General features: G+C 31.8%; 1 protein-coding gene across 1 annotated transcript in view; it reads right to left on the bottom strand.

Moving 5' to 3' along the window:
• Positions 1–3,236: 3,236 nt before the first annotated feature.
• LOC134698518 (nuclear inhibitor of protein phosphatase 1-like) overlaps positions 3,237–22,994 on the bottom strand; it is a 30,375-nt gene continuing 10,617 nt past the window's right edge. Inside the window, exons 4-7 of the mRNA XM_063560499.1 lie at positions 20,736–20,953; positions 9,243–9,381; positions 8,441–8,505; positions 3,237–3,666 (exon numbers count right to left, since the gene is read on the bottom strand). Coding sequence (XP_063416569.1) covers positions 3,337–3,666; positions 8,441–8,505; positions 9,243–9,381; positions 20,736–20,953 — 752 coding nt within the window. The 3' untranslated portion in view covers positions 3,237–3,336. The remainder of the gene's footprint in view (positions 3,667–8,440; positions 8,506–9,242; positions 9,382–20,735; positions 20,954–22,994) is intronic.

The following is a 22,994-nucleotide window of genomic DNA, read 5'->3' as shown; positions in this document are numbered from 1 at the left end:
ATGATGTGAGGGAATGTCACTCTGGTCAACCCCATTGGGGATTGACGCCGTAAAGCCGTCATCCCCGAAAACAATATCATACCATAAAAAGGAGAGGAGAAAATTGAACATTTCCGGATCTATTTCTGGCCAAATGACCCCCTACATAGATTTGTTGGACGTTGCGTATGAAAAGATGTACCCCATGACTTGAAAGTCGGGCCTTAAATCACTGCCTTTAAAAAAACCTTCATAACATTAGTATCATTAGGTATCTGCATTTAAGATAAGAAGAATTTAGGGATTCCTCCTTCTGAAATATATACAGCTTCAATCAAAAGGCTATGCCTCGAAAGATAGTAATACCTATGTCTTTCATGAAAGATGCCAGCAACACTAAAAATTGTAATCCTATCAACTTTGTTGTATCAAGAAAATATCATCTGTACCAACTCAATATGAAATTGAAGGGCTTTGAGCACCCTAACACTGCACTGAAGGGTAAAGATTGCTTTCATTTGGCAATCTTCTGAATTTTTAATAAAAGATAAAATTGTATTTTGCTATGTATAAAGTAAATTTAAAATTGAAATTTGATCATGATTGTACATTTGTAGTTGATCACAGATTCATAAACCATGCATATCTAATGTAGTATTCAATAAAACCTTATGTAGTATTCAATAAAAACTTCAGTAGTATTCAACAAGAGTGCACACGCTGAAATGTCTCGCCTTCTTTACTAATCATTGATATTATGTTGAAAGTCCTAAGTATAAAGCTTTATTAAAAACTGTCACATAAACTTAACATTAACCAAGATAACTAAACAAAGACCAATGAACCATGAAAATGAGGTCAAGGTTAGATGAACCATGCCAGGCAGACATGTACAGCTAACAATGCTTCCATACAACAAATATAGTTGACTTATTACTTATAGTTTAAGAAAAATAGACCAAAAACACAAAACTTAACTCTGAGCAATGAACCGTGAAAATGAGGTCGAGATCAAATAAAACCTGCGTGACTGACATATAGATCATAAAATATTTCCATACACCAAATATAGTTGACCTATGGCATATAGTATTAGATAAAAAGACCAAAACTCAAAAACTTAACTTTGACCACTCAACCATGAAAATGAGGTCAAGGTCAGATGACATCTGCCCGCTAGACATGTACACCTTACAATCATTCCATACAACAAATATAGTAGATCTATTGCATAAAGTATGAGAAAAACAAACCAAAACACAAAAACTAAACTATAACCACTGAACCATGAAAATGAGGTCACGGTCAGATGACACCTGCCAGTTGGACATGTACACCTTACAATCCTTCCATACACCAAATATACTAGCCCTATTGCTTATAGTATCTGAGATATGGACTTGACCACCAAAACTTAACCTTGTTCACTGATCCATGAAATGAGGTCGAGGTCAAGTGAAAACTGACTGACGGGCATGAGGACCTTGCAAGGTACGCACATACCAAATATAATTATCCTTTTACTTATAATAAGAGAGAATTCAACATTACAAAAAATCTGAACTTTTTTTTCAAGTGGTCACTGAACCATGAAAATGAGGTCAAGGACATTTGACATGTGACTGACGGAAACTTCGTAACATGAGGCATCTATATACAAAGTATGAAGCATCCAGGTCTTCCACCTTCTAAAATAAAACGTTTTAAAAAGTTAGCTAACGCCGCCGCCGGATCACTATCCCTATGTCTAGTTTTCTGCAACAAAAGTTGCAGGCTCGACAATAAAAACTTATGTAGTATTTAATAAAAAAAAAAAATTGACAAGTATGGTACATGTAATTCAAATGCATAACATATTGTACCTTACATGCCTTAGTTATCAAAGTATAACATTACACCAATAAATTGCATAACATTGACCTTGTAGGATCTTAATAATTAAATTATCACTTCACTGTGCTTTTTTATTTAACTAACAAAGCTGTTGATATACCTTGGAAGATACTAGATCTGTGTTTTATAGCATTATCATTCTGTATGAGATTCTTAACATTTGGTTGAGGCAAACATAAGTTAGAAGGTGGAAATGAAAAATTCATCAATTTTTCTATTTGTAAAGGGTCATAACTTTAGAAAGGTATAAGTGATGCCACCCAAATTTAAACTTGATCGATGTTTTGTGGTAATAATCATTGCATTAAGTTTCATTACGTTTGGTTGGGGCAAACTAAAGTTAAAGAACAGAAATCAATTTTCAGACATACATTTGTACATTACAATGTGGATATAATATAAACAAAGTTTTGTCTCACAACACTGAGATTTTTCTAACACATTTTTGCATGTATTGGTATAAAATATTTTGTTATTCCGTAATATGGATAAAATTTACTTGATTTTCTTTTGTTTTACTGCAGCAAGATAAAAATTTAGCTATCTTAAAATTTGGACCAGCATTCATAATGGGAAACCAATGTAATAAAATCCAAATTATTTTTTGGACCTAAACAGTTAAACCCTTGATGTACAGGAGGCATCTGTTGAGATTGTCTCATTATAGATTGCTCTGAAAGATCAAACAGTCAAACAGGAACACAATTAGCATGTAACCAAGTGTGTAAGAATTTCAAGATTATTTTTTAATTAAATGTCTGCAAATGAATGACAAATTGTAAGATGAATTTTAAAAGGCTTATATCAGTGATATGAATTTATAAATTTTTCATTGACTTTAAACATTGCTTTTTCCATTCTTTACAAACTTGTCACAACTGTTTGTTCATTCTCAATTACAAACTTGTCACAACCGTTTGTTCATTCTCAATTACCATTCTTTAAAAACTTGTCACAACTGTTTGTTCATTCTCAATTATATTGATAAACCAATTAGTCCTTAAAAAGCATAAAAATCCATAGTTTGTCTGTCACTGGTAACAAATAATTCAAAAATTTGATTATCCCTTTTACCCACCAAACAAAAACTATAAAGCCTAATATGTCTTAATTATAGATACATGTAGTTAAAATCCATTTACAGTTTAAAGAACCTATCAACATTCAATAGAAGTTTTTTTTAAATAAAAAATACTTTTTTATTCATTGACTGTAATCCTCACAAAAAATCTTCAGGCTAAAAACATTTTTTAAATTGTAAAATATTAACCAGGTATTCAGAAAAATATTGCACTATCAACATGTTCAAGGAGTTGAACCCATTTTTGTAAGAAAATATTTGCTTTAAAAAAAAGAAGAGGAAATATCAATGTGACTTCTTTATTATTTTTAATTAAAATAATCCATGTATGATCAGACCTATGTATATTTGTTTTAAATGAGAACATAAAATACAATGCAATACTACACAAGAAATGAGTGAGTTGGTTTTTTGCCTGGCCATGCTTCTTTTGCATATTTCTTCTTTCTGGGTTCCTTTGATCCCTCCTCTACTTGGAACACCACCTGTTGATTAGCATCTATTACAGGTAGAGTTGTGGGTTCTTCCTCAATGTCAGGAGCCAGATTGGGTAAATGTATTCCCATTTTACTAGCTATACTTGCTGTAGAGTCACTAGATGGCAAATCACCATATAAATTAGGATTAGAGTACGAGAAACTTTGTAGTCTTTTTGTAATATTGTCTGTCATTGAACCTGAAGATGATAGTAAATTCCCATCTAATTTCTGTCGCTGTAAAAAAACAAAAACATTTTAGATACATGCAGAAATTAAAAGATTTAATAAGAAAGATAGGGTTTTAAGCTGTTGCTTAGGCTTAAACATAAAAGATAATACTTGTCAAATACTTTGATATCTTCCAACATTTTCCAAGGAGCAGAAAATAGTCAATAAAAACTTCTTGATCAATGATCACTGTGACAACTTATATCTTATTCATCAACTTCACATATTTGATTCTTAGATGTAAATCATGTTTGTGTAGAAACTTCCAATGCACTATATATAGCTTAATACTGACTTAATCCTGATAAAGAATGTTCAAAATGGTTGAGGTTTTAATAATAATCTGTATTCTTGTTAAATTGTCACCATACCAAATCTGATGTCTTATTTTGGTTTGGTACATTTCTAACTATATTACATTATCGTTGAGTTTCCCCTCCCCAAAATTGTCATTGTATTCCATTATCGTTGAGTTTCCCCTCCCTAACATTGTAATTGTATTACATTATTGTTGAGTTTCCCCTCCCCTCCCTAACATTGTCATTGTATTACATTATCGTTGAGTTTCCCCTCCCTAACATTGACATTGTATTACATTAAAGTTTCCCCTTCCTAACATTTTTTGACATTATATTACATTAACGTTTAGTCTCCCCTCCCTAACATTGACATTGCTTAGCATTACCTGAGTTTCCCCTCCCTTACATTGACATTGTATTGCATTATCATTGAGTTTCCCCTCCCTAATATTGCCATTATATTACATTATCGTTGAGTCTCCCTTCCCTAACATTGACATTGTATTGCATTAAAGTTTCCCCTCCCTAACATGGACATTGTATTTCATTAAAGTTTCCCCTCCCTAACATTGACTTACATTAAATCTCCCCTCCCTAACATTGACATTGTATTACATTTAAGTTTCCCCTCCCTAACATTGACCATGTTGACATTATATAACATGAGTGTTGAGTCTCCCCTCCTTAACATTGACATTGCTTAACATTACCTGAGTTCCCCCTCCCTAACATTGACATTACTTAGCATTACCTGAGTCTCCCCTCCCTAACATTGACATTACTTAGCATTACCTGAGTCCCCCTCCCTAACATTGACATTACTTGGCATTACCTGAGTCCCCCCTTCCTAACATTGACATTACTTAGCATTACCTCAGTCCCCCCTCCCTAACATTGACATTGTTTAACATTACCTGAGTTCCCCCTCCCTAACATTGACATTACTTAGCATTACCTGAGTTCCCCCTCCCTAACATTGACATTACTTAGCATTACCTGAGTTCCCCCTCCCTAATATTGACATTACTTAGCATAACCTGAGTCCCCCCTCCCTAACAATGACATTACTTAGCATTACCTGAGTCCCCCCTCCCTAACATTGACATTACTTAACATTACCTGAGTTCCCCCTCCCTAACATTGACATTACTTAGCATTACCTGAGTCTCCCCTCCCTAACATTGACATTACTTGGCATTACCTGAGTTCCCCCTCCCTAACATTGACATTACTTAGCATTACCTGAGTCTCCCCTCCCTAACATTGACATTACTTAGCATTACCTGAGTCTCCCCTCCCTAACATTGACATTACTTAACATTACCTGAGTTCCCCCTCCCTAACATTGACATTACTTAGCATTACCTGAGTCTCCCCTCCCTAACATTGACATTACTTAGCATTACCTGAGTCCCCCCTCCCTAACATTGACATTACTTGGCATTACCTGAGTCCCCCCTTCCTAACCTTGACATTACTTAGCATAACCTCAATCCCCCCTCCATAACATTGACATTGTTTAACATTACCTGAGTTCCCCCTCCCTAACATTGACATTACTTAGCATTACCTGAGTTCCCCCTCCCTAACATTGACATTACTTAGCATTACCTGAGTTCCCCCTCCCTAATATTGACATTACTTAGCATTACCTGAGTCCCCCCTCCCTAACAATGACATTACTTAGCATTACCTCAGTCCCCCCTCCCTAACATTGACATTGCTTAACATTACCTGAGTTCCCCCTCCCTAACATTGACATTACTTAGCATTACCTGAGTCCCCCCTCCCTAACATTGACATTTCTTAGCATTACCTGAGTTTCCTCTCCCTAACATTGACATTACTGAGCATTACCTGAGTTCTCCCTCCCTAACATTGACATTACTTAGCTTTACCCGAGTTTCCCCTCCCTAACATTGACATTACTTAGTATTACCAGAGTTCCCCCTCCCTAACATTGACATTACTTAGCATTACCTGTGTTCCCCTCCCTAACATTGACATTACTTAGCATTACCTGAGTTCTCCCTCCCTAACATTGATATTACTTAGCTTATTCGAGTTTCCCCTCCCTAACATTGACATTACTTAGCATTATTGGAGTCCCTCCTCCCTAACATTGACATTACTTAGCATTACCCGAGTTTCCCCTCCCTCACATTGACATTACTTAGCATTACCTGTGTTCCCCCTCCCTAACATTGACATTACTAAGCATTACCGGAGTTTCCCCTCCCTAACATTGACATTACTTAGCATTACCTGTGTTCCCCTCCCTAACATTGACATTACTTAGCTTTACCAGAGTTCCCCCTCCCTAACATTGACATTACTTAGTATTACCAGAGTTCCCCCTCCCTAACATTGACATTACTTAGTATTACCAGAGTTCTCCCTCCCTAACATTGACATTACTTAGCATTACCTGTGTTCCCCTCCCTAACATTGACATTACTTAGCATTACCTGAGTTCTCCCTCCCTAACATTGACATTACTTAGCTTATTCGAGTTTCCCCTCCCTAACATTGACATTACTTAGCATTACCCGAGTCCCTCCTCCCTAACATTGACATTACTTAGTATGACCCGAGTTTCCCCTCCCTAACATTGACATTACTTAGCATTACCTGTGTTCCCCTCCCTAACATTGACATTATGTAGCATTACCAGAGTTCCCCCTCCCTAACATTGACATTACTAAGCATTACCGGAGTTTCCCCTCCCTAACATTGACATTACTTAGCATTACCTGTGTTCCCTTCCCTAACATTGACATTACTTAGCATTACCTGAGTTCTCCCTCCCTAACATTGACATTACTTAGCTTTACCAGAGTTCCCCCTCCCTAACATTGACATTACTTAGCATTACCTGTGTTCCCCTCCCTAAAATTGACATTACTTAGCATTACCTGAGTTTCCCCTCCCTAACATTGACATTACTTAGCATTACCTGTGTTCCCCTCCCTAACATTGACATTACTTAGCATTACCTGCGTTTCCCCTCCCTAACATTGACATTACTTAGCATTACCTGTGTTCCCCTCCCTAACATTGACATTACTTAGCATTACCTGAGTTCTCCCTCCCTAACATTGACATTACTTAGCTTTACCCGAGTTTCCCCTCAATAACATTGACAATACTTAGTATTACCAGAGTTCCCCCTCCCTAACATTGACATTACTTAGCATTACCTGTGTTCCCCTCCCTAACATTGACATTACTTAGCATTACCTGTGTTCCCCTCCCTAACATTGACATTACTTAGCATTACCTGTGTTCCCCTCCCTAACATTGACATTACTTAGCATTACCTGAGTTCTCCCTCCCTAACATTGACATTACTTAGCTTATTCGAATTTCCCCTCCCTAACATTGACATTACTTAGCATTACCGGAGTCCCTCCTCCTTAACATTGACATTACTTAGCATTACCCGAGTTTCCCCTCCCTAACATTGACATTACTTAGCATTACCTGTGTTCCCCCTCCCTAACATTGACATTACTAAGCATTACCGGAGTTTCCCCTCCCTAACATTGACATTACTTAGCATTACCTGTGTTCCCCTCCCTAAAATTGACATTACTTAGTATTACCTGTGTTCCCCTCCCTAACATTGACATTACTAAGTATTACCTGTGTTCCCCTCCCTAACATTGACATTACTTAGTATTACCTGTGTTCCCCTCCCTAACATTGAAATTACTTAGCTTTACCTGAGTTCTCCCTCCCTAACATTGACATTACTTAGCATTACCGGAGTTTCCCCTCCCTAACATTGACATTACTTAGCATTACCTGTGTTCCCCTCCCTAACATTGACATTACTTATTATTACCTGTGTTCCCCTCCCTAACATTGACATTACTTAGCTTTACCTGAGTTCTCCCTCCCTAACATTGACATTACTTAGCTTATTCGAGTTTCCCCTCCCTAACATTGACATTACTTAGTATTACCTGTGTTCCCCTCCCTAACATTGACATTGTTTAGCTTTACCTGAGTCCCCCCACCCTAACATTGACATTGTTTAGCTTTACCTGAGTCCCCCCACCCTAACATTGACATTGTTTAGCTTTACCTGAGTCCCCCCACCCTAACATTGACATTGTTTAGCTTTACATGAGTCCCACCACCCTAACATTGACAGAGTTCCCCCTCCCTAACATTGACATTACTTAGCATTACCAGAGTCCCCCCTCCCTAACATTGACATCACTTAGCATTACCTGAGTTTCCCTTCCCTAACATTGACATTGTATTACATTAAACTTTCCCCTCCCTAACATTGACATTACTAAGCATTACCAGAGTTTCCCCTCCCTAACATTGACATTGCTTAGTATAACCTGAGTCCCCCATCCCTAACATTGACATTACTAAGCATTACCAGAGTTCTCCCTCCCTAACATTGACATTACTTAGAGTTACATGAATTCACCCTCCCTAACATTGACATTGCTTAGCTTTACCTTTGTGGGTATAACTGTTGTAGATACAAGATTTCTGAACCTGCCAACTGTTGGATCAATATCCTCTAAAACAGAAAATAACAAGCTGTTACAGTCATTAGGACTAAAAAAGCTGTTACAGTCATTAGGAGCGAAATTATTTCTTAATATCTGTCAAGTTACTCTTGGACCTACTACTCGGTGTACAATAGAGAATATTTATCAATTTTGTGTCCAGGTATTGCAGTTTACACTTGTTTTTCACCTCATTTCAGCAGTCAGTGTATATATATACAGGATATATGTTACATTAAAATAGAAAATATACTATTTCAAAAAAATATATTGATCAATAAACTTGGCCCTACAATTTTACATCACATGATTTTTCAACAAAATTTGTTTAATTATTTCAAATTGAAAGATAAAAAAACATGGATATTTGATTTCATGGTTTTGCTAATCTCTGTATACAAGGTGTTCAAAGCCTATAGAAAATTTAAGATTTGTTGAACACTTAAATTCGTGATTCACCTTTCCCTATCAAACCCATGAACATTGGTAATAAAATCGTCAGTATTTATCAACAAACCTGGGTATAACAATCAAATCAATATATTAATCAGCAAAAAATAAAATAACAAAAATACCGAACTCCAAGGAAAATTCATAACAGAAAGTCCATCATCAAATAAAAAAATCAAAAGCTCAAACACATCAAACCTTGATTTATAATTTTCAATTAATAGGTTAAAATCAACTATACCATGTATACTAGTTTTATTATTTCAAATCAACAGATTACTCCATGTACTCTACAAACCTGGATTTATTATATCTTCCTCATCATAAAAGAACACATGGGCATTTTTATGTTTTCTCTTTAATGGATTAGGGGCTGGGCCATCCTCTTTCATTGATGCTATTCTTCTGTTGTGGGCTGTGTTAAATTCTGTTAAATTCTACAATATCAAAAATACATATATTTAATGTTCTGTACTGTTTTATATATCAGATAATTATACATATAAAAGTGTATTTCTGTTGTGTGCTATTTTACAACAGATAATTATACATATAAAAGTGTATTTCTGTTGTGTGCTAATTTACAACAGATAATTATACATATAAAAGTGTATTTCTGCTGTGTGCTGTTTGACATCAGATAATTATACATATAAGTGTATTTCTGCTGTTTGATGTTTTACATCAGATAATCATACATATAAAAGTGTATTTCTGCTGTGTGCTGTTTTACATCAGATAATTATACATATAAGTGTATTTCTGCTGTGTGCTGTTTTACATCAGATAATTATACATATAAAAGAGTATTTCTGTTGTGTTCTGTTTTACATCAGATAATCATACATATAAAAGTGTATTTCTGTTGTGTGATGTTTTACATCAGATAATTATACATATAAAAGTGTATTTCTGTTTTGTGCTTTTTTACATCAGATAATTATACATATAAAAGTGTATTTCTGTTTTGTGCTTTTTTACATCAGATAATTATACATATAAAAGTGTATTTCTGTTTTGTGCTGTTTTACATCAGATAATTATACATATAAAAGTGTTTTTCTGTCGTGTGCTGTTTGACATCAGATAATTATACATATAAAAGTGTATTTCTGTTGTGTGATGTTTTACATCAGATAATTATACATATAAAAGTGTATTTCTGTTTTGTGCTTTTTTACATCAGATAATTATACATATAAAAGTGTATTTCTGTTGTGTGCTATTTTACAACAGATAATTATACATATAAAAGTGTATTTCTGTTGTGTGCTAATTTACAACAGATAATTATACATATAAAAGTGTATTTCTGCTGTGTGCTGTTTGACATCAGATAATTATACATATAAGTGTATTTCTGCTGTTTGATGTTTTACATCAGATAATTATACATATAAAAGAGTATTTCTGTTGTGTTCTGTTTTACATCAGATAATCATACATATAAAAGTGTATTTCTGTTGTGTGATGTTTTACATCAGATAATTATACATATAAAAGTGTATTTCTGTTTTGTGCTTTTTTACATCAGATAATTATACATATAAAAGTGTATTTCTGTTTTGTGCTTTTTTACATCAGATAATTATACATATAAAAGTGTATTTCTGTTTTGTGCTGTTTTACATCAGATAATTATACATATAAAAGTGTTTTTCTGTCGTGTGCTGTTTGACATCAGATAATTATACATATAAGTGTATTTCTGCTGTGTGCTGTTTTACATCAGATAATCATACATATAAAAGTGTATTTCTGCTGTGTGTTGTTTTACATCAGATAATCATACATATAAAAGTGTATTTCTGCTGTGTGATGTTTTACATCAGATAATCATACATATAAAAGTGTATTTCTGCTGTGTGATGTTTTACATCAGATAATCATACATATAAAAGTGTATTTCTGCTGTGTGCTGTTTGACATCAGATAATCATACATATAAAAGTGTATTTCTGTTGTGTGCTGTTTGACATCAGATAATCATACATATAAAAGTGTATTTCTGCTGTGTTCTGTTTTACATCAGATAATTATACATATAAAAGTGTATTTCTGTTGTGTGATGTTTTACATCAGATAATCATACATATAAAAGTGTATTTCTGTTGTGTGCTGTTTTACATCAGATAATCATACATATAAAAGTGTATTTCTGTTGTGTTTTGTTTAACATCAGATAATTATACATATAAAAGTGTATTTCTGCTGTGTGCTTTTTTACATCAGATAATTATACATATAAAAGTGTATTTCTGTTTTGTGCTGTTTTACATCAGATAATTATACATATAAAAGTGTTTTTCTGTCGTGTGCTGTTTGACATCAGATAATTATACATATAAGTGTATTTCTGCTGTGTGCTGTTTTACATCAGATAATCATACATATAACAGTGTATTTCTGTTGTGTTTTGTTTTACATCAGATAATCATACATATAAAAGTGTATTTCTGTTGTGTGCTGTTTTACATCAGATAATCATACATATAAGTGTATTTCTGCTGTGTGCTGTTTTACATCAGATAATTATACATATAAAAGTGTATTTCTGCTGTGTGCTGTTTTACATCAGATAATCATACATATAAGTGTATTTCTGTTGTGTGCTGTTTTACATCAGATAATTATACATATAAAAGTGTATTTCTGTTGTGTTTTGTTTAACATCAGATAATTATACATATAAAAGTGTATTTCTGTTGTGTGCTGTTTTACATCAGATAATCATACATATAAGTGTATTTCTGTTGTGTGCTGTTTTACATCAGATAATCATACATATAAGTGTATTTCTGTTGTGTGCTGTTTTACATCAGATAATTATACATATAAAAGTGTATTTCTGTTGTGTTTTGTTTAACATCAGATAATTATACATATAAAAGTGTATTTCTGTTGTGTGCTGTTTTACATCAGATAATCATACATATAAGTGTATTTCTGCTGTGTGCTGTTTTACATCAGATAATTATACATATAAAAGAGTATTTCTGCTGTGTGCTGTTTTACATCAGATAATCATACATATAAAAGTGTATTTCTGCTGTGTGCTGTTTTACATCAGATAATTATACATATAAAAGTGTATTTCTGTTGTGTTTTCTTTAACATCAGATAATTATACATATAAAAGTGTATTTCTGTTGTGTGCTGTTTTACATCAGATAATCATACATATAAGTGTATTTCTGTTGTGTGCTGTTTTACATCAGATAATCATACATATAAAAGTGTATTTCTGATGTGTGCTGTTTTACATCAGATAATCATACATATAAAAGTGTATTTCTGCTGTGTGCTGTTTTACATCAGATAATCATACATATAAAAGTGTATTTCTGTTGTGTGCTGTTTTACATCAGATAATCATACATATAAAAGTGTATTTCTGTTGTGTGCTGTTTTACATCAGATAATCATACATATAAAAGTGTATTTCTGCTGTGTGCTGTTTTACATCAGATAATCATACATATAAAAGTGTATTTCTGTTGTGTGCTGTTTTACATCAGATAATCATACATATAAAAATGTATTTCTGCTGTGTGCCCTTTTACATCAGATAATCATACATATAAAAGTGTATTTCTGTTGTGTGCTTTTTTTTATATCAGATAATCATACATATAAAAGTGTATTTCTGATGTGTGCTGTTTTACATCAGATAATCATACATATAAAAGTGTATTTCTGATGTGTGATGTTTTACATCAGATAATTATACATATAAAAGTGTATTTCTGTTGTGTTCTGTTTTACATCAGATAATCATACATATAAAAGTGTATTTCTGTTGTGTGCTGTTTGACATCAGATAATCATACATATAAAAGTGTATTTCTGTTGTGTTCTGTTTTACATCAGATAATCATACATATAAAAGAGTATTTCTGATGTGTGCTGTTTTACATCAGATAATTATACATATAAAAGAGTATTTCTGTTGTGTGCTGTTTTACATCAGATAATCATACATATAAAAGTGTATTTCTGTTGTGTGCTTTTTATATATCAGATAATTATACATATAAAAGTGTATTTCTGTTGTGTGCTGTTTTACATCAGATAATTATACATATAAAAGTGTATTTCTGTTGTGTGCTGTTTAACATCAGATAATCATACATATAAAAGTGTATTTCTGTTTTGTGCTTTTTTACATCAGATAATTATACATATAAAAGTGTATTTCTGTTGTGTGCTGTTTTAAATCAGATAATCATACATATAAAAGAGTATTTCTGTTGTGTTCTGTTTTAAATCAGATAATCATACATATAAAAGTGTATTTCTGCTGTGTGCTGTTTTACATCAGATAATCATACATATAAGTGTATTTCTGCTGTGTGCTGTTTTACATCAGATAATTATACATATAAAAGTGTATTTCTGCTGTGTGCTGTTTTACATCAGATAATCATACATATAAGTGTATTTCTGTTGTGTGCTGTTTTACATCAGATAATTATACATATAAAAGTGTATTTCTGTTGTGTTTTGTTTAACATCAGATAATTATACATATAAAAGTGTATTTCTGTTGTGTGCTGTTTTACATCAGATAATCATACATATAAGTGTATTTCTGTTGTGTGCTGTTTTACATCAGATAATCATACATATAAGTGTATTTCTGTTGTGTGCTGTTTTACATCAGATAATTATACATATAAAAGTGTATTTCTGTTGTGTTTTGTTTAACATCAGATAATTATACATATAAAAGTGTATTTCTGTTGTGTGCTGTTTTACATCAGATAATCATACATATAAGTGTATTTCTGCTGTGTGCTGTTTTACATCAGATAATTATACATATAAAAGAGTATTTCTGCTGTGTGCTGTTTTACATCAGATAATCATACATATAAAAGTGTATTTCTGTTGTGTGCTGTTTTACATCAGATAATCATACATATAAGTGTATTTCTGTTGTGTGCTGTTTTACATCAGATAATTATACATATAAAAGTGTATTTCTGCTGTGTGCTGTTTTACATCAGATAATCATACATATAAGTGTATTTCTGTTGTGTGCTGTTTTACATCAGATAATTATACATATAAAAGTGTATTTCTGTTGTGTTTTGTTTAACATCAGATAATTATACATATAAAAGTGTATTTCTGTTGTGTGCTGTTTTACATCAGATAATCATACATATAAGTGTATTTCTGTTGTGTGCTGTTTTACATCAGATAATCATACATATAAGTGTATTTCTGTTGTGTGCTGTTTTACATCAGATAATTATACATATAAAAGTGTATTTCTGTTGTGTTTTGTTTAACATCAGATAATTATACATATAAAAGTGTATTTCTGTTGTGTGCTGTTTTACATCAGATAATCATACATATAAGTGTATTTCTGCTGTGTGCTGTTTTACATCAGATAATTATACATATAAAAGAGTATTTCTGCTGTGTGCTGTTTTACATCAGATAATCATACATATAAGTGTATTTCTGTTGTGTTCTGTTTTACATCAGATAATCATACATATAAAAGTGTATTTCTGCTGTGTGCTGTTTTACATCAGATAATTATACATATAAAAGTGTATTTCTGTTGTGTTTTGTTTAACATCAGATAATTATACATATAAAAGTGTATTTCTGTTGTGTGCTGTTTTACATCAGATAATCATACATATAAGTGTATTTCTGTTGTGTGCTGTTTTACATCAGATAATCATACATATAAAAGTGTATTTCTGTTGTGTGCTGTTTTACATCAGATAATCATACATATAAAAGTGTATTTCTGATGTGTGATGTTTTACATCAGATAATTATACATATAAAAGTGTATTTCTGTTGTGTTCTGTTTTACATCAGATAATCATACATATAAAAGTGTATTTCTGTTGTGTGCTGTTTTACATCAGATAATCATACATATAAAAGAGTATTTCTGTTGTGTGCTGTTTTACATCAGATAATCATACATATAAAAGTGTATTTCTGTTGTGTGCTGTTTTACATCAGATAATCATACATATAAAAGTGTATTTCTGTTGTGTGCTGTTTTACATCAGATAATCATACATATAAAAGTGTATTTCTGTTGTGTGCTGTTTTACATCAGATAATCATACATATAAAAGAGTATTTCTGTCGTGTGCTGTTTTACATCAGATAATTATACATATAAAAGTGTATTTCTGCTGTGTGCTGTTTTACATCAGATAATCATACATATAAAAGAGTATTTCTGATGTGTGCTGTTTAACATCAGATAATCATACATATAAAAGTGTATTTCTGTTGTGTGCTTTTTATATATCAGATAATTATACATATAAAAGTGTATTTCTGTTGTGTGCTGTTTTACATCAGATAATTATACATATAAAAGAGTATTTCTGTTGTGTTCTGTTTTACATCAGATAATCATACATATAAAAGTGTATTTCTGCTGTGTGCTGTTTTACATCAGATAATCATACATATAAAAGTGTATTTCTGATGTGTGCTGTTTTACATCAGATAATCATACATATAAAAGTGTATTTCTGCTGTGTGCTGTTTTACATCAGATAATCATACATATAAAAGTGTATTTCTGTTGTGTTCTGTTTTACATCAGATAATCATACATATAAAAGTGTATTTCTGCTGTGTGCTGTTTTACATCAGATAATCATACATATAAAAGTGTATTTCTGATGTGTGCTGTTTTACATCAGATAATCATACATATAAAAGTGTATTTCTGCTGTGTGCTGTTTTACATCAGATAATCATACATATAAAAGTGTATTTCTGCTGGGTGCTGTTTTACATCAGATAATCATACATATAAAAGTGTATTTCTGTTGTGTGCTGTTTTACATCAGATAATCATACATATAAGTGTATTTCTGTTGTGTGCTGTTTTACATCAGATAATCATACATATAAAAGTGTATTTCTGTTGTGTGCTGTTTTACATCAGATAATCATACATATAAAAGTGTATTTCTGCTGTGTGCTGTTTTACATCAGATAATCATACATATAAAAGTGTATTTCTGTTGTGTGCTGTTTTACATCAGATAATCATACATATAAAAGTGTATTTCTGTTGTGTGCTGTTTTACATCAGATAATCATACATATAAAAGTGTATTTCTGCTGTGTGCTGTTTTACATCAGATAATCATACATATAAAAGTGTATTTCTGTTGTGTGCTGTTTTACATCAGATAATCATACATATAAAAGTGTATTTCTGCTGTGTGCCCTTTTACATCAGATAATCATACATATAAAAGTGTATTTCTGTTGTGTGCTTTTTTTTATATCAGATAATCATACATATAAAAGTGTATTTCTGATGTGTGCTGTTTTACATCAGATAATCATACATATAAAAGTGTATTTCTGATGTGTGATGTTTTACATCAGATAATTATACATATAAAAGTGTATTTCTGTTGTGTTCTGTTTTACATCAGATAATCATACATATAAAAGTGTATTTCTGTTGTGTGCTGTTTTACATCAGATAATCATACATATAAAAGTGTATTTCTGCTGTGTGCTGTTTTACATCAGATAATCATACATATAAAAGTGTATTTCTGTTGTGTGCTGTTTTACATCAGATAATCATACATATAAAAGTGTATTTCTGCTGTGTGCTGTTTTACATCAGATAATCATACATATAAAAGTGTATTTCTGATGTGTGATGTTTTACATCAGATAATTATACATATAAAAGTGTATTTCTGTTGTGTTCTGTTTTACATCAGATAATTATACATATAAAAGTGTATTTCTGATGTGTGCTGTTTAACATCAGATAATCATACATATAAAAGTGTATTTCTGTTGTGTGCTTTTTATATATCAGATAATTATACATATAAAAGTGTATTTCTGTTGTGTGCTGTTTTACATCAGATAATTATACATATAAAAGAGTATTTCTGTTGTGTTCTGTTTTACATCAGATAATCATACATATAAAAGTGTATTTCTGCTGTGTGCTGTTTTACATCAGATAATCATACATATAAAAGTGTATTTCTGATGTGTGCTGTTTTACATCAGATAATCATACATATAAAAGTGTATTTCTGCTGTGTGCTGTTTTACATCAGATAATCATACATATAAAAGTGTATTTCTGATGTGTGCTGTTTTACATCAGATAATCATACATATAAAAGTGTATTTCTGTTGTGTGCTGTTTTACATCAGATAATTATACATATAAAAGTGTATTTCTGTTGTGTGCTGTAAAACATTGATCAGATAATCATACATATAAAAGTGTATTTCTGTTGTGTGCTGTTTTACATCAGATAATCATACATATAAAAGTGTATTTCTGATGTGTGCTGTTTTACATCAGATAATCATACATATAAAAGTGTATTTCTGCTGTGTGCTGTTTTACATCAGATAATCATACATATAAAAGTGTATTTCTGTTGTGTGCTGTTTTACATCAGATAATTATACATATAAAAGTGTATTTCTGTTGTGTGCTGTTTTACATCAGATAATCATACATATAAAAGTGTATTTCTGTTGTGTGCTTTTTATATATCAGATAATTATACATATAAAAGTGTATTTCTGTTGTGTGCTGTTTTACATCAGATAATTATACATATAAAAGAGTATTTCTGTTGTGTGCTGTTTTACATCAGATAATCATACATATAAAAGTGTATTTCTGTTGTGTGCTGTTTTACATCAGATAATCATACATATAAAAGTGTATTTCTGTTGTGTGCTGTTTTACATCAGATAATCATACATATAAAAGTGTATTTCTGCTGTGTGTTGTTTTACATCAGATAATTATACATATAAGTGTATTTCTGCTGTGTGCTGTTTTACATCAGATAATTATACATATAAAAGTATATTTGTGTTGTGTGCTTTTTCATATATCAGATAATTATACATATAAAAGAGTATTTCTGTTGTGTGCTGTTTTACATTGATCAGATAATCATACATATAAAAGTGTATTTCTGTTGTGTGCTGTTTAACATCAGATAATCATACATATAAAAGTGTATTTCTGCTGTGTGTTGTTTTACATCAGATAATCATACATATAAAAGTGTATTTCTGTTGTGTGCTGTTTTACATCAGATAATCATACATATAACAGTGTATTTCTGCCGTGTGCTGTTTTACATCAGATAATCATACATATAAAAGTGTATTTCTGCTGTGTGCTGTTTTACATCAGATAATCATACATATAAAAGTGTATTTCTGCTGTGTGTTGTTTTACATCAGATAATCATACATATAAAAGTGTATTTCTGCTGTGTGCTAATTTACAACAGATAATTATACATATAAAAGTGTATTTCTGTTGTGTGCTGTTTTACATTGATCAGATAATCATACATATAAAAGTGTATTTCTGCCGTGTGCTGTTTAACATCAGATAATCATACATATAAAAGTGTATTTCTGCTGTGTGCTGTTTGACATCAGATAATTATACATATAAAAGTGTATTTCTGTTGTGTGCTGTTTTACATCAGATAATCATACATATAAAAGTGTATTTCTGCTGTGTGCTGTTTTACATCAGATAATTATACATATAAAAGTATATTTGTGTTGTGTGCTTTTTCATATATCAGATAATTATACATATAAAAGAGTATTTCTGTTGTGTGCTGTTTTACATTGATCAGATAATTATACATATAAAAGTGTATTTCTGTTGTGTGTTGTTTTACATCAGATAATTATACATATAAAAGTGTATTTCTGCTGTGTGCCCTTTTACATCCGATAATCATACATATAAAAGTGTATTTCTGCTGTGTGCCCTTTTACATCAGATAATTATACATATAAAAGTGTATTTCTGATGTGTGATGTTTTACATCAGATAATCATACATATAAAAGTGTATTTCTGTTGTGTGCTTTTTTATATATCAGATAATTATACATATAAAAGAGTATTTCTGTTGTGTGCTGTTTTACATCAGATAATCATACATATAAAAGTGTATTTCTGCTGTGTGCTGTTTTACATCAGATAATTATACATATAAAAGAGTATTTCTGTTGTGTGCTGTTTTACATCAGATAATCATACATATATAAGTGTATTTCTGCTGTGTGCTGTTTTACATCAGATAATCATACATATAAAAGTGTATTTCTGCTGTGTGCTGTTTTACCTTAGATAATTATACATATAAAAGTGTATTTCTGCTCAGTGCTGTTTTACATCAGATAATCATACATATAAAAGTGTATTTCTGCTGTGTGCTGTTTTACATCAATTAATCATACATATAAAAGTGTATTTCTGCTGGGTGCTGTTTTACAATGGTCAGATAGTCATATAAAAGTGTATTTCTGTTGTGTGCTGTTTGACATCAGATAATCATACATATAACAGTGTATTTCTGCTGTGTGCTGTTTTACATCAGATAATTATACATATAAAAGTGTATTTCTGTTGTGTGCTGTTTTACATCAGATAATCATACATTCATACATATAAAAGTGTTTTTCTATTGTGTTTCATGGCAATACTACACAAATGTAGTTGTGAGAGTGCAAACAAAGATTTTTTTAATGAAAATTAACATTTCATAATGACACAAAACTCAAAAGATAATTGATCAGTGATATTCAGCACTGGGGACAAACATTAGGAAGATATGAAGTATTAACTTTACTCAATTTGTAATTTGGTAAAATTACGGTGTTTATATATCTCAACTTGTACGATTCGCTCGTGTTTCTAACAATGTTATAGATATTAACGAGAGAAATTTATGTATTACTGAAAAATTATTACACCCGGGTTTTCGATATCACAAACTAGTCAAAACTTTTACTAAATTTTATCATCGGTATAAAGACATCATTCGTAAATATAGCTCAACATGCAGACTTTTTATACGTTCAGGTATTTCACATCCAATTTTTTATGGAAATATTCTTTATAAAGCACAAAGGTGTCAGTATTCACCTCAGAAACTTACAAAACCTTTAAATAGACTGATTAAGAAGGGATATAATTACGATACTGTTGTCAAGTCATTAAATTTGCATATTTTGGCGTTAATATTGAGTCACTGATAAGGTCTTTGCGTCGGAACTAAAGACATTTATTCTAAAAACAGTTGTTGGCATGACACGGGTTATGTTCTTCTAATATATGTTATGATGGTATGATACTAAACCCCTAACGGGAAGGATTGTGCCTGATGTTCATATGATGAAATCATAATCTTTCAGTCAGTTTAATTGAAGTCTGGAGCTGGCATGTCAGTTAACTGCTAGTAGTCTTTTGTTATTTATGTATTATTGTCATTTTGTTTATTTTCTTTGGTTACATCTTCTGACATCAGACTCGGACTTCTCTTGAACTGAATTTTAATGTGCGTATTGTTATGCGTTTATTTTTCTACATTGGTTAGAGGTATAGGGGGAGGGTTGAGATCTCACAAACATGTTTAACCCCGCCGCATTTTTGCGCCTGTCCCAAGTCAGGAGCCTCTGGCCTTTGTTAGTCTTGTATTATTTTTATATTAGTTTCTTGTGTACAATTTGGAAATTAGTATGGCGTTCATTATCACTGAACTAGTATATATTTGTTTAGGGGCCAGCTGAAGGACGCCTCCGGGTGCGGGAATTTTTCGCTACATTGAAGACCTGTTGGTGACCTTCTGCTGTTGTTTTTTATTTGGTCGGGTTGTTGTCTCTTTGACACATTCCCCATTTCCATTCTCAATTTTACTAAAGAGTACAAATACAATACTCATATGAGTTGTTATTTGATATTATCTTACATCTAATTCTGTTTCAGTTTCTGGTAATCCTAACAAACTGCCTTCTAAATCCTCGCCTCTTTTATCTTTATCATCATTCATTTGTCCAGATATTGTCTGTGGTCTTTCTCGTATAATATAGAGTCTAGTGGATGCACCAAAATGAATTTCACTGTCTATAGGAACTTGTTGTGGCTTCTTTGATTCTAACCGTATTCTGCCAATGTAGGTGCCATGTGCTGTAACAATGAATATAGTGGAATCAGAAAAAAGAGGCTCCAAGGATCTATATTCACTATGTAAGACACCATAATGAATTCAGTGGAATCAGAAAAAGAGGCTCCAAGGATCTATATTCACTATGTAAAACACCATAATGAATTCAGTGGAATCAGAAAAAAGAGGCCCCAAGGATCTATCTTCACTATGTAAAACAACATAATGAATTCAGTGGAATCAGAAAAAAGAGGCCCCAAGGATCTATATTCACTATGTAAAACACCATAATGAATTCAGTGGAATTAGAAACTAGAGGCTCTAAAGAGCCTGTGTCGCTCACCTTGGTATATGTGAATTAAACAAAGGAAGCAGACAGTTCATGACAAAATTGTGTTTAGGTGATTGTGATGTGTTTGTACATCTTACTTTACTGAACATTCTTGCTGCTTACAATTATCTCTCTCTATAATGAACTTGTCCGTGTAGTTTCAGTGGAAAATGTTAGTACAAATTTACAAATTTTATGAAAATTGTTTTAAAAATTGATTGTAAAGGACAATTCCTTCTTAGGGGGTCAATTGACCATTTGTCATTTGACTTATTTTTTAGTCTTAAATTGCTGTACATTATTGCTGTTTACAGTTTATCTCCATCTATAATAATATTCAAGATAATAACCAAAAACAGTAAAATTTCCTTAAAATTACCAATTTATGGGCAGCAACCCAACAATGGGTTGGCTGATTCATCTCAAAATTTCAGGGCAGATAGATCTTGACCTGATAAACAATTTTACCCCATGTCAGATTTTCTCTGAATGCTTTGGTGTTTGAGTTATAAGCCAAAAACTGCATTTTACCCCTATGTTCTATTTTTAGCCATGGCGACCATCTTGCATGGTTGGCCAGGTAATTTTAAACACAAACTTTAAACTAAATACATCAATGATAATTGTGGCCCAGTTTGGATTAATTTGGCCCAGTAGTTTCAGAGGAGAAGATTTTTGTAAAAGATCATGGATATTTACGAAAAATGTAAATCTTATTTTGCTGAACATTATTGCTGTTTACAGTTTATCTCCATCTATAATAATATTCAAGATGATAACCAAAAATAGTAAAATTTCCTTAAAATTACCAATTTAGGGGCAGCAACCCAACATCAGGTTGGTTGGCCGGGTCACCAGACACATTTTTTAAACAAGATACCCCAATGATGATTGTGGCCATGTTTGGTTAAATTTGTCCCAGTAGTTTTAGAGGAGAAGATTTTTGTAAAAGTTTACGAGGACGATGACGACGGACAACAAGTGATGAGAAAAGCTCACTTGAGCTAAAAATGTATTTATGAGATTTTGAAGTTTGTTTTTTCATTGAAGAACAAGTTGTGTAAACAAGTTTTTGTCAAAAACGGACTTGTAATGACTCCCTGAACAACTAGAATGTATCTCTGAAGCAATTCCGATTTAACAGCTTAACGAAAACACTAATAAATAATGACTTAATCAGAGAAACTTTAAAAGGTAGGTAGGTATAATATTTTATTTTATAGATACAAGACCTGCATGATGGCTTTTTTGTCTGTTTTGCTTTTGTTTAAACATGCTTTTGCTAATAAGTTTACTTATAGTCCCAGGAAGTTTTGAAAAAAAAATATGTAGAATGTGAATTCATAAGCGCTACTATTTTGTTTTCAAATATCAAAATATATGGCTGTGCAGCATATTTTCAACGTTTACATGCCTGGAACTTTTACGAGTTTTAACTTGCACTAATATTCTGTACCAACATATCTTGTACGCTTACCTAGACCTAAAGGTTTCCTGAAAGAGATAACTCTGTCCTGGTAAAATATGTCCGGGCAGACATACATTACTAGTGGAAACAGTCCCTAGAATGTTTAAATTTTCATGTGGGCCTATGTTTCCAATAAAAATTCTATGAGACTTGAAACTCAATTGTCATGTACATTGTATTTTACATCGCATTTATAATTGATCTGTATGGAAAAAGTTGGCGATTTTACTGCCAAATATTCTCCACTTTAAAGACCTTTGGTTCA

This window comes from Mytilus trossulus, chromosome 1 (genome assembly GCF_036588685.1).
Source record: "Mytilus trossulus isolate FHL-02 chromosome 1, PNRI_Mtr1.1.1.hap1, whole genome shotgun sequence".
NCBI classification, from domain to species: Eukaryota; Metazoa; Mollusca; class Bivalvia; order Mytilida; family Mytilidae; genus Mytilus; species Mytilus trossulus.
This window is presented reverse-complemented; position numbering and strand designations above follow the sequence as displayed.